General features: G+C 41.4%; 3 protein-coding genes across 6 annotated transcripts in view; all 3 read right to left on the bottom strand.

Annotated features, from left to right (window-relative positions):
- LOC136423483 (uncharacterized) overlaps positions 1-14,264 on the bottom strand; it is a 150,004-nt gene that overhangs the window by 34,393 nt on the left and 101,347 nt on the right. The window lies entirely within an intron of this gene.
- The window catches only part of LOC136423484 (uncharacterized), a 72,156-nt gene that overhangs the window by 27,781 nt on the left and 30,111 nt on the right, over positions 1-14,264 (bottom strand). The gene's annotated exons all lie outside the window — the stretch shown is intronic.
- Positions 1-14,264, bottom strand: part of LOC136422336 (sodium- and chloride-dependent glycine transporter 2-like) — a 31,565-nt gene that overhangs the window by 3,069 nt on the left and 14,232 nt on the right. For 3 of the 4 annotated variants that reach the window (XM_066410025.1, XM_066410027.1, XM_066410029.1), the window contains exons 2-11: positions 7,031-7,238; positions 5,027-5,158; positions 4,420-4,590; positions 3,754-3,805; positions 3,266-3,398; positions 2,602-2,736; positions 1,960-2,063; positions 1,393-1,517; positions 922-1,034; positions 41-172 (exon numbers count right to left, since the gene is read on the bottom strand). In XM_066410025.1, the coding sequence (XP_066266122.1) occupies positions 41-172; positions 922-1,034; positions 1,393-1,517; positions 1,960-2,063; positions 2,602-2,736; positions 3,266-3,398; positions 3,754-3,805; positions 4,420-4,590; positions 5,027-5,158; positions 7,031-7,238 (1,305 nt within the window). Of the gene's footprint in view, positions 1-40; positions 173-921; positions 1,035-1,392; positions 1,518-1,959; positions 2,064-2,601; positions 2,737-3,265; positions 3,399-3,753; positions 3,806-4,419; positions 4,591-5,026; positions 5,159-7,030; positions 7,239-7,922; positions 8,049-14,264 lie in introns of those variants that run through there. The other variant, XM_066410028.1, reaches the window with a different exon arrangement.

Here is a 14,264-nt window from a genome sequence, read left to right as displayed (position 1 = left end):
ATGTTGTATCATATTCTATATGAAAGGTGTAGTTACGTACATGTGTTAGGCAGGGCATGGCCAGCAGGTAGCAGCACACAGCGATCGACAGCATCACCAGCCATTTCTTCTGCCTCAAAAGCGCCGGCCAGCCGTCGCAGATTGCCGTGGCAACCGTCTCCACGATCGTGAACTACACAGAGGAAAAAAAAAAGGAAAAAATACAGTTTTAGCTGAAAGAGTTGTAATGTTTTTTTGCACCAGTTACAAAGCGATTCATATGATACGTTGATGAAAGTTAGACATCCAGGTAGTAAGATACGCCAAAAGTAATTACTCAAGCAACTGGATAAGATTTTGAAACAGTCAGACGTTTCAGACAGCATCCACTGTCTTTCGTCAGTGACTAACGATAGGACTGAGAACACCAGGTTTTATAGCAAAACTCTGAATAGGTATGTAAATGAGGTTAAGACAATCTTGGATGTCTTGTAGTAGTCTTTAAAAGAAGATTAATTCATATGATGTACTGTAGAAACATCGTCAGGTTCAAGGCTGGAAAGAGATTATCCTGGTACATTCTTATCCAAAGACTACAGTATAACCATCAACGTCACCTTCTCAATATTTACATCAACAACATCATTCCTGCTTTATGATTGGCTCGTTTGAATAGTGTCCTTACCTGGCTGTCCAATCAAAGGGTTCGAAATCAATTCACTGCTCTGTGATTGGCCGATTTGAAAGTGTCCTAACCTGACAGTCAAATGCAAGATTGAAGAGCTACAACTTAAAAACAGTGCACTGCTTTGTGATTGGCTGATTTCAAAAGTGTCCTTACCTGACTCTCCAATTCAAGGATTTGAAACCAGTGCACTGCTTTGTGATTGGCTGATTTGAAAAGTGCATTGCTATGATTGGCTAATTTGAAAGTGTCCTTACCTGACTGTCCAATCCGAGGGTGAAGAGCATGAGGAAGAAGATAATGGCCCAGAGCGGTGAGATCGGCAGCAGAGTCAGGGCCTCCGGATACGCGACAAAGGCCAGGCCAAAACCTGCAGAGGATCAACGTTTGCAATTAGTACTTTTATTAACAACTATAACCTGCAAGGGTTAATCTGTGACACTTCTGGGACAGCTAAATTCATTTTCCTGGTTCTCAAAGCAGAGGTAACTTTGCATTTGGGCACACATTTAAACTGGGTCACACCAAAGACTTAAAGAATGACCATGCTGCTTTCTCTGGTTTCAAAGCAATCAACATTCTTATGAGATATGCCAGAAATCCCAGGCCAAAACCTGCAAGAGTTTCAAAATCTAGCTTAAGGCACTTTAGGCCATACCAATTCCTGTTTTCAATTTCCTATAATTCTCAAAGAGTTTTAACTGCAGTACTTAGCAAAATATTCTCACCTGATTTCGCGACTTCTGGGACTGTTACGTTCAGTTTCAAGGCCATGTGACCCAGGATGGAGAAGATGACAAAACCGGCGAACACACTCGTAGCGCAGTTCGTCAAGGCCACTATCAGGGCATCACTGAGGAAGAAACACAAAACGAAATGTCCTGTTAGTCGGAACTGTAGGAAGAGACCTATTCAAGTACAAGTGAGTTATTGGGACTAGGCGCTTCCATCGCGAATTGTACAAGTACAAAATGGGCAAAATTTTCAGCATTCATAGCCCATATGCAAGCAAATGAAATAGCTAAATTTCAGCCAAAATTCATAACCCATACACAATGATTTACTTTCATCAAAACCAACTTTAGTATTTACTCTACAAACAAAATATTGCAAAAATTGACAATTTTACAGCGGTTATTTTTTGCAGTGACTTTGCATTCATGACACCTTGACTATGACTTTTCACTAACGAATGACAGAATTGTTTCGACAGCGAATTCTTAACACTTTGAAAACTTTTCCCTCCTATCATGAAATAAAGCCACCGTGAAACTAAAAGAATTTACAGTACTTACTGAATTGTGTTGTTCTTGAACTTGTTATACGAGGCGAGAGTCAGCAGCCCTCCCCACGCAGCCGACAGCGAGAAGAAAATCTGGGCTGCAGCATCCTTCCATACCTGCAGTTAAAGGAACAACCAGGTTAGCAGTGCAGCAGCGCCATCTAGTGATCTGTTTGTGAACTGCACTTACCAAGGCACCATGTAGCAGTGCCCCCTGTTGTTTACAGTCTGCACTGCAACATGTACATTTTCACATAGCAAAAGTGCGTTTACACCAAAAGGCACTGAAACATTAACTAATAACTAACTAGAATGAAATAAAACAATTGAAAAGAAACTTCAGTTCCTGCAATTCTGGTTGTACTAGACTAGACATATGAATCAACCCCAAAATGCTTTAAAAATACATTTTGGCACCAAGTCCTTGTCCAATAGTAAGAGCTTTCGCATTCATCAATGAATCAAAAGTTCAAAATTCAGTATTTGAAATGTTGACTCTGTGGCTTTTTTGGTAGCATTTGGGCCTATCACAGATGCCTGTTTCTGTGTAGATTTCATTTCAATCGCCAGCCCACTCCATTTCCCTGCTAAAATGCGACAAACAAGAAATGGTGGATCCTAGCACGTAAAAAGAGTAGAGTTGCTGTGAACTTACCTTTGCGTTTAATATCTGTGACCACTTTGGTACAATGAAAAACTTGATCCCCTCAAGAGCGCCATCTAGCGTAACTCCACGGATCAGCAGGATGAGCAGCACCACGTAGGGGAAGGTAGCCGTGAAGTACACAACCTGTAATACACCAATAAATCCATCAATCGGTCAGTTAATCAATCAATCAATGAGTTCTTACCAATGGTTAAGTCGAGGTAAAGGTTTTTCCATAGCCTTTTTTATCATAGGGCCAATCAGTCAGCCAATCTATCAATTAATCGATCAATCAAGCAATTGATCAAGCAAGCAATCAATTAATTGATCAATCAATCAAATCATCAATCATTTATCACTAATAGTATTTTTTTTTACTTTGCCATGTTCAGCCAGTTTTTCTAGAATATTGTATTTAAGTAACTACTGGATCATTCTTTGACTAGTGACACGGAACAAGAGTGATGGATGTCACTCCAAACATCTTCGTAATCAGTAGTTTGAAATGAATATTAGGATCAACAGTGAACTAAAATTAGATACTGCTCACAGAAAAAAGCGTACGGACTACATCCGGGACTTTCCATAGTCTAGCACTAGCAGTTCTACAGTTTTTAGGACTCCTACTACAGTTTCTAGGTCTCCTACTACAGTTCTACAAGAGCGTACTGACCTTTCCTGAGGACTTGATGCCCTTGATGAGGCTGAAGTAGACGACGATCCAGGCCAGGAGGAGGCACAGAGCCAGCTGCCACTTAACCGTCACCGGCTCACCGATACCAGACGAACGAGACAACATGTAACGGCTGAAATGGAAGAAAAAAGCATTTCTTAGTTTTTGTTGACAATTCTTTAAACTTTAAGGTACTTTTGTTTTATTAATTTGACTGATAAAATCACACTACCACCACCACAAATGTGTGTTTCTGACAAGCGAGACAACTTGTGAATGTAATTGCTGAAACAAAACAAATCAAGAAATTCTTTTTTTCTAAATAGCTTCAGGCGTAAGCCTCAAGCGTCAACCCTCTGCACGTAAAAGAACTGGTGTGCTTGGCCAAAACCACAAGCCGTAGAAAAGCCACATTGAGTGGCTTGAAAAAGCACCATGCTTAATTAATTAGTAATTGATTAGCTAATAAATAAGTTAATTGTACTTACTCCCAGTACTCCTCACTGGGGCTGACACGGTCTGAAAGATTTCCGGTCCAGTCTGAAAAAACAAAACGGAGGTCAGATATTGACAACCGCACTTGCAAAGGCTTAGAATGGAACCTTCTGAATTAACCTTCTGTTATCATGTTCACACACACACACAGAGACAGACAGACACACAGAGACAGACACACACACACAGACAGACACACACAGACACTCACACATACACACACACACAGAGACAGACAGACACAGAGACACACACAGACACAAACACACACGAACATGCACACAAACACACATGCACACAAACACACACACCCACACGAACATGCACGCACACGCACAAACACACACACAAACGCCGACCAAAACATCCTCGACAAAAGTAATAAAAAACTAGAAAAAACTGCTGAAGCCGCTTAAAGGAAAGGAAAGTGATCTCGAACCAGTTTAGCTCGAACGAACTCAATGAACAGATGAGCTACTCTTCCACTGGTCGTGACAGAGGAGACAGACGCTATGTACAGTATTTACAGGTTCATTGTACCGGGGAAATTTCCCTAGCTCTTTTCGACAAGCACAATGCAATGAACGGCTTAACGTCCCATCCTAAGTTCCGGTAGCGCGCATGTCGGGTGAGCGACACAGCCGGGAACCAATACTTACTTGCGAGTGAGTTGGTGTCCACGCAGTCCCCGGTGTTCCACGTGTTCTCGCACGTCCTCCACGGGAGGTCAGAGGTGAAGGACGAGAAGAGGTAGAACAGCGTGTACGCGATGATGCAGTTGTAGTAGATCCCCACCAGCGCAGACGCGATCACCTGCGTGTAACCGATACCTGAAAACGATAAAGACATATCATATTACACATCATGCAGAACATAAAAACTGATTTGCATTTATTCTTAAGAAACAAGAAACCGATACTTAAAAACAGTAGACATATAGTATTATACGTTACACGGAGGACTCTTTTTTAGCACGACAACTGAAATTTGTGGACAAGCTTATGAGAGACGAGAAACCGATTCCTAAATACGATAGACATATCATATTACACGTCAAAACAGTGGGTTTGAGAGATCTCTAATGAAGCACCCCTCAGGTATGCACATCGCTGCTGAGTTTAGATATACAGGAGTGCATAATACTGGGAGACGGAATTATGAAGCTTAGTAGATGCTACCTGCAATCTTAAATTTTCTTCTCCAAATTGTAGGGGGATTCCAATCAGCCATGAATGATACAAACAGTAAACAAACAAACAAACATACCTTGGAAGAGAGGCAGGCAGCGCCAGACGCGGATCGGTCCCTGACTGGCGAACTGGCCGAGCGACGTCTCCAGGAGGAAGATGGGAAGGCCGGCAAACACCAACATGATGATGTACGGGATCAAGAACGCACCTGTGGAAGAGAAAGTGATTAGTTCAAACTTTCACTTTTCATCCATGGTCATCATCATCATCTATCGGCCATCGGCCGGGACTATATAAGAACATACATCACTCCATATTGCCCTGTCCAACATCATTTGCCCTAAGTGTTCATATGCAATCTCAGTGTCTCTGACTAAACTATTGGTAAAAGTCAAACTTCTGCAGTGCACTTGGCCATGGTACTTACGGGACACTTTGTGTGTGTTATGCTGAAGGGGGCTATACATTCTAAACAGCTTTTTGGTTAAAAGGAATTAATGCACCTGAGTTGGAAGGATGGGCTAAAATCTGAGCTCGAGTTTCTTTCCTCCTGCAAAACTGGACATTGGTTAACGTTTCTCTGCAATCAGTAAATTTTTTGACTGCAAATTCCACGTATCTTGAGCCCTACATGTGTGGTTTGTGCATTGTTCATTGACAGGTGTCACAATAAGAATCATTCCAAAACAACCGAGCAAAGGCACAGGTATATACCAATTTACTTCATGTACTCTACTAGACCACTAGAATTAGTTCATCACAAGTTTTTTCTTGTATCATCCGACTATTTCTACCACAAACAAGAAGAACTTAATAATGTCAGGCTTTGTTTGATTTGATTTTACCATCCTCAAACTTTTTCTCAACTCATTGTTTGGCCTGGTTTTTGTCAAAACAGCCTCACAGTCAAGCATTTCACAGGTGGTTGCAGCACAGGTATGCACGACACTCATAATTAGGGGTGGATACCGGTTCACTGGACCTGATTCATACCTGTACAACATCCAAGAACCAAGTCTGAAAACTGAACGTAGCACTGATGAGCTGATAGCCTGAGACTGTGAGTCTTTGTTTGGTTCCTCTTTCATGGACCATAATTTCAAGTTGTTCCTTTAGACCTGATTAAGCCCGATTGGAACCCACCCCTATTCATGATAACATGTAACATATAATCCCTCCCTGTGACACAAAGACCTTTCGCTCAGGTTATTTTGTACGGGTTGCCCAAAGGCAAAAGTCAAAAGTTCACAATGTGTGTAATTGTCTGAATTAGGGCATATGTGTGCCAGTCCTGTGCCTGATTCTTATGCTAAAATTTCATGTTTATAGCTGTGCGTATGAAACTTACATCTTTTAAGTCGTGATCAAAACTAGCATTATTTGCATCCCTCGAGGATTATAAAATGCTTGATAAACTTGAAGTACAGCAATTTTGAAACTCACACGGGCGATTTAACAATTTTGCACATTGACGTCAACTGACTTTTCCAAACAATGGGTCTCTATAAAGTAACCTTTAACATGTCAGTGGATAAAAGCCAGGGGACGCAAACATAACGTCACGTTATGCACAAATGTGCTGCACGATACAAGTGATCAAGTCTAATCTGAGGCATTGGACTGGAAAAATTCAAGCAAGCCCGTCTGAGAAACAGCTTACCAGACTCACTGTTGATATTTCAAATTTCAGACAATCAATATTCCAGACAGTTAATATAGAAAGGAGAGAAGCTAGAACTGAACCAACAGAAAACCCTTCTTTGAAATTAAATGTTAACATTCTCGAGGTGTCCGTTTTGTGATGGCTTTTACAAAATGAGCGTGCCTTGTGTTGACCATTTCTGCGCTTAAACCATTTAACTTAAAATGTGACTTGTTCTATCAAGACTTCAAATTGAAATACATAAAGATGCTTCAACCACACCTGGAGCACGTAAAAGAGCCGACCACACTAATGGAAATAGTTTGGGACCTACCCGATGTGAATGGATCAAATCTGTCAGGATATGGAGCCTGTATTGTTCGGTACCATGAGGCGGTTTACCAGGTATGGAAAACATTGACCAACAAACAAACTCACCTCCACCGTTCTCGAAGGCAAGGTAGGGGAATCGCCAGACATTGCCGAGCCCGACGGCGTAGCCGATACAGGAGAGGATGTAGTCGGCCTTGTTCGACCAGTTCCCGCGCTCCTTGTTCTCGTCTCCATCCTCCACCAGATCCATCTGACTGACGGCGTTCGTCTCCGGGTCGTAGCTGTCCTTCCACTTGCCATCGCGGGCGGTGTACTGGGGAGTTACAGGAGAGAACAGGGGTTAGAAAACAGAACAGACTAACAGCGCAATAACCCTAACCCTAAACCCTTCCACTTCCCATCCCGGCTGGTGTACTATGGAGGCAGGATAGAACAAGGCTTAGAAAAAGTCAGCCCTACACCCTATCCCTAACCCAACTTTATTCCTAACCCTAACCCTAACTTGCCATCTCGGCTGGTGTACATGTACTTCAGAGGTACAAGCTTAGAATGAACATTTGGCTTAGAAAAACTTAGTCCAGCTGAGGGCGGGTCACAAACCACGGACTGCGCAGGCTACAGTGCATGTTTCTTTCTTTTGGTTTATAAGAAATTGACCATCCCTCGTTTAATATTTTTACTGTTGATGGTTCTTGAATGTATTCAAGGTGTGGCTCTCCGAAAACATGAGACCATCAGAGGACAGTGACTGGCTGACAAACAACGTGGCAAATTGAGTTTAAAACTTCTTCATGGAGAAACCAGGATTCAAACCCACGACACTGTGGTTCAAGTAGAATTCTCAACCACCCAAGACGACAGTTGACTCGAAACAACACGTCATGGCGTGAAGAAATCTCACAAAAACACCACAAACTCGGCGTCTTACCAAGTTGTATCGCTTTCACTTTCAAAGATGTTGACGCCTCACACCTTGTAGGCAAGACGCAAGTCTTACCTTCGCCAAGCGTTCAGCAGTTAACAAGGAGACATTGTTCTGGTCTGGCCAAGACATTTCTGGGATTCTTAGAACACCTGCGACGTTTTGCCAGCGAAAAGGCCTCTCCCTTTCAAGTTCACCAGTCGTCAACACCAATGCGGGTTTGTTTATTTTGAGGGTTTGCGTACGTGTACAGTAGGATGGATACAGGAAACCGTTTGTTTTCTGTTATGGCCGTATCAAGTTATTTAGTCCTTCCAGTTCACAAACAAAGCTAAAACAAATACCATTCTCAGGACAACATTTGAAAGGAATTTCTCCCTCAACTTTCCACGTTAGGATATACCGTATTCTCTTTCTCCAATTGATTTTCATCTAGGATACAGTTTTGGCCACTTTACGCATACGAACTCAATGATAACCACTTTGTTCCACTAGAACTGCCAACACAAATGCCTGGGAACTGGCATAATCAGATTCTTGAAAGGAGAGAAATTCCTGAGTTTCAAATTCCACAAAGCTAAATCTTGGCAAGGGGGGAAGCTAAACATTGGGTTCTGTCACAAGTTCAATGTTCTGTCTAACTGTTCGGTGATATATAACCAGTGATAAACAATCCTTGAATGTTGAATTCCAAATCTGCTATGTTATCATTATGTTAAGTTAACATACTTTTTGAAGATGTTTGGCACTGAAATTGCATTGGTTATGGGGTTAGGCAGCAGGTTTAAACAAAAAGCAGCTTGTTCAAGGCGATAGATGTTAATTATGGAAAAGCTGCTCTGAAAAGGTCACCATTTGCGTTATCATAGAGAAATTGAACATTCATTATCACCCCTAAACAACAATGGAACAGTCCAGTTACATTCTTGAACAGGTGCCAAAGTTGGTCATTTGCATCTCTATGGGACTAGTTCATTCAAAAACTTTGTGAGGGAGAATGATCATTTAAAAGGGATAATATGAGGGTAGTCAAAACAATTATGAGGACAAAAAATATGTGTAAAAATACAACATTTGATGCTGGGAAAAAGAAAAACGAAACGGGCCTTGGTTGCTATAGTACTAAAAAAATGGCCCTCTTTGGAATGGAACAGCCCGGAACCTGTGATGTCACTGACACCTGTTGTGCCCAGCTAGTTCTATCCGGCTGGGTGCATCAAAAACAACACCCACGCTTGTCTGAGCTTCAAACAGACCCACGTAAGTGTAAGTAGCGTGGGTTTGAGTCTCAGTCACCCAAGACTTCCTTTTGAGACCATTAGCCGCAATCAACATTTCTGAACTTCTTTTCAACTTCAAGAAGTGAGAAAGATTGTTCATGGCAAGGACAGGCTCTACATGTATTACATGTATGTATTGTGCTGAGCATTTACAGTTTCACCGTACTGGGGAAATTCCTCTGTTCTTTTCGACAAGTACAAAGAACAGTTGACCTCCAAGCACTATAGGTACAACCCTTTTTGTGGCATGCAAATTGTTTGAGCAACAACAGCCAAGATTTGAACTGATCTAAACCTTCCAGTTTAGAAAAAGGCTTACCTACATACAGAACAGAATTGTACTGGTTTCAAACTCTGTACACTATAATTAGATAACAATGCTATATAACAATTGATAGCTTTTGCTTTAAACTGACTACCTATAACTGCAAATTAGCAAATGTCACCAAAATGATACAATAACATTCAAGAAATATTACATCAACAAGCAGTAAGCTTGGACTCAGCAAACACTTCAAACTTCACTTCCGTTTGGAAAGTAGGAGGGGCTACTCTACTTCTTGCTGAGCAAATACACAAGCTGTAAAAATCCACTTTAGCAGGCTCATATACATTCCTTTGTATTCATTTCTGATTGATTCTGCTACAGGTACAGACTATAATTGCATGGTCATCAAGTCTTTTATAAGAGGGGCCACTTTTCAGGGGTAATCTTAAGATGTTTTTATAGCGAGGTCTTTTGGTTGAAATCATTTTTACTACTCTAAAGACAAAAATACCCTCCCTCACCCCCCCAAGCAAATTGTACTAGATGTCCCAAGCAGCATAAATTTCCCCCTTTATAAGAATTTATGGAAGATCACAGCGAAAGGGCCTTGTTTTAAGAAGCATTGAAGTCATCATAAAACAATGACTTAAAACAAAAGCAAAATCTCAATACGATTTCTAAGAACGGTAAGATCACTGTGTAATTTCATTGCAAGAAATCTTGCTCTAAATGATGTCTCAAGTCATAAATTCCACCATATAGGTAAGGCATCGCCTGGTACAAGACCTAGTCGCTCCAATTAAAGATTAAATATCACGATCTGTCATTTCTTTCATCACATCTAGGCAGGAATCAAACAAGGCCTTCGACAATCATTGTAGTAAGTCAGGTCACCTGTATCAGCCCAATCAAACACCCCAAAGCGACGTCGACCACTTCAATTCGCGATCACTCGATCGTAGCGTTTGCTTCCATTCACGCGTCTACCGAGCGTAGCGACCCGGATGCATTCGAAAACTTTCCTGGCAAAGCAAGCGTTTCTAGAACACAAGCAAACCTCCATTAAATCTGATCCGCAAATACAACAGTCTGAGATTGAAAGACTCCCTTTCCAGAGCGTAACAGTATTTACAATATCCAGTAGCAGACGTCACAACTCTTTTTACTGCCAGCAGCATGTTTGACTAACTGTTCAAATACTGTTCTGTTTTCCATTCAATCTAATGACAACCTATTTTTACAGCCTTTTTGATTAAGACTGTTGGTAACGAACTATAGCAGAAGGTACTGACTTTGTGTTAAAGCTCACTCAAACCTTTTGATTGAAACATTTCAAAGAAATTACTTCAAGATTCCTGCAGTTCCAAGAAATCCCTTCCTCATTTTCTCAGGATACCTCTCCCAGAAGACAAACAAAAGAAACACAAAGACTTAAAGATATGCAAATTACCACCTGAGAAGAGGAGAATGCTAAGACAAAGCAAGGAGGTTAAATGACAAAGCAACAATTATCATAGCTTGAGTTCCAGTATTGCCCACAGGCATTGGGATTAAAAATGAAAATAGTTTCAATAATCACTTGTCTCCATTTGATACTCTCCAGGCATCTTCTGAGTATTTCTCACCTGATTCCTCTATAGGCCATACCAAGTTAGCTCCTCGGTTCTCATACATTTTATATTGAAAATTTAGCAAGTGGAGAATATAAACTCAGTCCTAGGAAAACTTGAATCTAACTACATGTATATTCACTCCCTGAAACTGTGTGACCCATGATAAGAACTTACCCCTCAGACTGTTTTCTGGTTACCCTACTAGTTGTGGTTGGAAAAACAATTTGGCTTTTTTCATGTTGATCTTGCAATTCAGTATTACCTTTATCAAATTCCAGAAACAACAAACACACAATTGGTTTGGCCATGAGTGACAGTTCTGAAGACAGTGACTCAGCAGGTGGCTGAGAGGAGGGAGGGAACACAGAGGTGATAAGATCTTTATGGAGGTGATTATTTGAGATTGATGAACCCCCCTACAGAGTCCACATACCAGCACAGCCCTCAATCAAACTGGACAGGGCAGTTAGGCAGGATTCAGGGCAGTGAGAGCTGGAAACAGCTTTTTCTGAATACCTAGCACATGTTATCTTAATTCAAGTGCAGTTGGGCTGGCTTCAGGGTTAGCCTCTACCAGGCTCCACAGGTCGCTGGAAAAATAGCAGAAATTGGCCGAATAGACTGATAACATAACAGAGGAGTTAGCTGGCCTGGGAGTACAGTTTGCGACCTAGGAAGCTAACTCCTCCGGCATGTTATCTGTCTATTTGGCCAATTTCAACTTTTTTTCCATCGACCTGTGGAGTCTGGTAGAGGCTACTTCAGGGCAGCCAGAGCTGGAAACAGCTTTTTCTGAATACCTACATGTAATCTCCTAGCAGATTTATTGGTGGCTTTACAGTATCCAAAGGGGAAAAGCAGTATCAAATTGGCCTCAGGGAATCTGCTTTCACTCAGACAGGGAGGAGCATTTCTTTTCAAAGATGGTGTTGTTGCCCTAAATGAAGGGCAACAATAGCCTCCATAGCAGGCTATATGGGTCGACTGAACAAATGACCCAGTACAAAAAGAAGCAATCAGCAAAAAGTGTATTATAAGCCAAAAAAAGGGCCCATATAGAGCCTGCAATGGAGGCTATTGTTGCCCTTCCTTTAATTTTGATTCTGTCATTGACACTGGGAAATCTGCTTGGATATTATGAATACCTCCACATTGGTGAAGGTAGCATTCACAATCTTTAATCAAGAAACAGGCTTTTCAACAGGGGCTGAGCTCTGTTTCTTCAATCTCCACAATCAAACTGTCAGACAGATGATGTAGATATAGCCTTGGGCAACCAGGACTGTTAGAACAATGAAATGAGGGTTTCTCAGTATTCCTGAGTTCTTTAACCCTTGTCCTGAGGACCCCCTGTATATAGGGGTTGCACATAACAGAGCCTGTATGTGGGTCCCGTATATGTACGGGTTGAGGTTTTTTTTCAGCTGAATGCATCACACTGCAGTGAAACGCACCGAATGCAGTACTAACTATGCCACAGCAACGCAGAAAAGTCTAGGGAAAATGACCTGATTTAAGAAATAAAATTAGTGAAATGAATTGCGTAAAAAAAAATGCCAGCAGGACATGGGTTAAAAGAGAAAAGGGTCAGCGAAGTTTATCCATACATTTGACCCAAACTCATCGCTCAAAGATACGTTTCACTGACTTTTCTTCTGAAAGTACATTAGCAATAGAACACTTTGTGAGAATCTGCAGTACTGTAACAGAAATTCACCTCAAATTTGTATCATTTAAGGGATCTGAAAAATGTAATGTACAGCCACTATAGCTAGGCAAAACAAAACCTCAACAGATCAGAAATAAATAACTTACCTATAGGTAATGTTACAGGTTAGGTGTTAGTTAGGAAAGAACCTGGATAAGAACCCAGACAGCGAGCCCACAGCTACTTTGAAGTCACTACCTGAAGAGACCCAAATAAACATTCACATTCCAAGGATTTAAAACACAAAGACGCTCTTTTCTTTCCTCTTCCCATGTGCTTTCCTAAAACTCTAGATTTTCAAAGCAATCTCTTTGCAACTTTGTTGAACTGAAGCCCTGAAAACTGCTTGTGTCAGGTCTTTTTGACCCGTGCTAGTCCTTTTGAGGGGACCAGTTTGCAGCTCTTTCCATGTGCTTTCCTCACTTTCGATTTTCAAAGGAATCTTTATGAAACTTTGTTGAACTGAAGCCCTGAAAACTGCTGGTGTCAGGTCTTTTTGACCCGTGCTAGTCCTTTTGAGGGGACCAGTTTATTTATTTGCAGCTCTTTCCATGTGCTTTCCTCACTTTAGATTTTCAAAGGAATCTTTATAAAACTTTGTTGAACTGAAGCCCTGAAAACTGCTGGTGTCAGGTCTTTTTGACCCGTGCTAGTCCTTTTGAGGGGACCAGTTTGCAGCTCTTTCCATGTGCTTTCCTAAAACTTTAGATTTTCAAAGGAATCTTTATAAAACTTTGTTGAACTGAAGCCCTGAAAACTGCTTGTGTCAGGCCTTTTTGACCCATGCTACCTTTTGAGGGGACCGTTTTGCAGCTCTTTTCATGAGCTTTCCTAAAACTCTAGATTTTCACAAGAATCTTTTCGCAACTTTGTTGAACTGAAGCCCTGAAAACTGCTGGTGTCAGGTCTTTATGACTCGTGCTAGTCCTTTTGAGGGGACCAGTTTGCAGCTCTTTCCATGTGCTTTCCTCACTTTAGATTTTCAAAGCAATCTCTTCGCAACTTTGTTGAACTAAAGCCCTGATAACTGCTTGTGTCAGGTCTTTTTCACCCGTGCTACCATTTTCGTGAGACCGGTTGATCCGGTTCTCACCACCGGTCAGTGACCGATCACTCTGAAAGGCGAGAGACATCAATGGGATAGTTCTATCTGGGTCATTTCGAGGACGGAATGACCTCAGGTACACTCCGGCGCCAGAAGTTTCGGGTCAGCGAACATGAACAACACCAGAGTACAACCCTCAGAACAAACAAGTGCTGTAAAACGGTTGGTCAGAGAAACAACAACTTTACAACTTTGGTACACTGTAATGCAACCATCAGTTGGGAGAAACGCCCGTTTTTATAGACATTGGACAGTTCAGTAGCCCTTGGTTAAACTAAATGTTAGTTGGGACAATATAGGTTTGCTACCAAGTTGACCATATGCACACAAACATCACTCTTAATAGCTCAAAGAAAGACAGACAAAAAAGGCAGCTAGCATGGATTCACTTACATTTTTAATTTTAAACAGTTGTTTTCCAAGAGACTGAGGAATTGTTCCTG

The sequence above is a fragment of the Branchiostoma lanceolatum genome, chromosome 17, assembly GCF_035083965.1.
Source record: "Branchiostoma lanceolatum isolate klBraLanc5 chromosome 17, klBraLanc5.hap2, whole genome shotgun sequence".
Taxonomy (NCBI): domain Eukaryota; kingdom Metazoa; phylum Chordata; class Leptocardii; order Amphioxiformes; family Branchiostomatidae; genus Branchiostoma; species Branchiostoma lanceolatum.
Note: the sequence above shows the minus strand (reverse complement) of the source record. Positions and strands in the feature narration are given on the sequence as shown.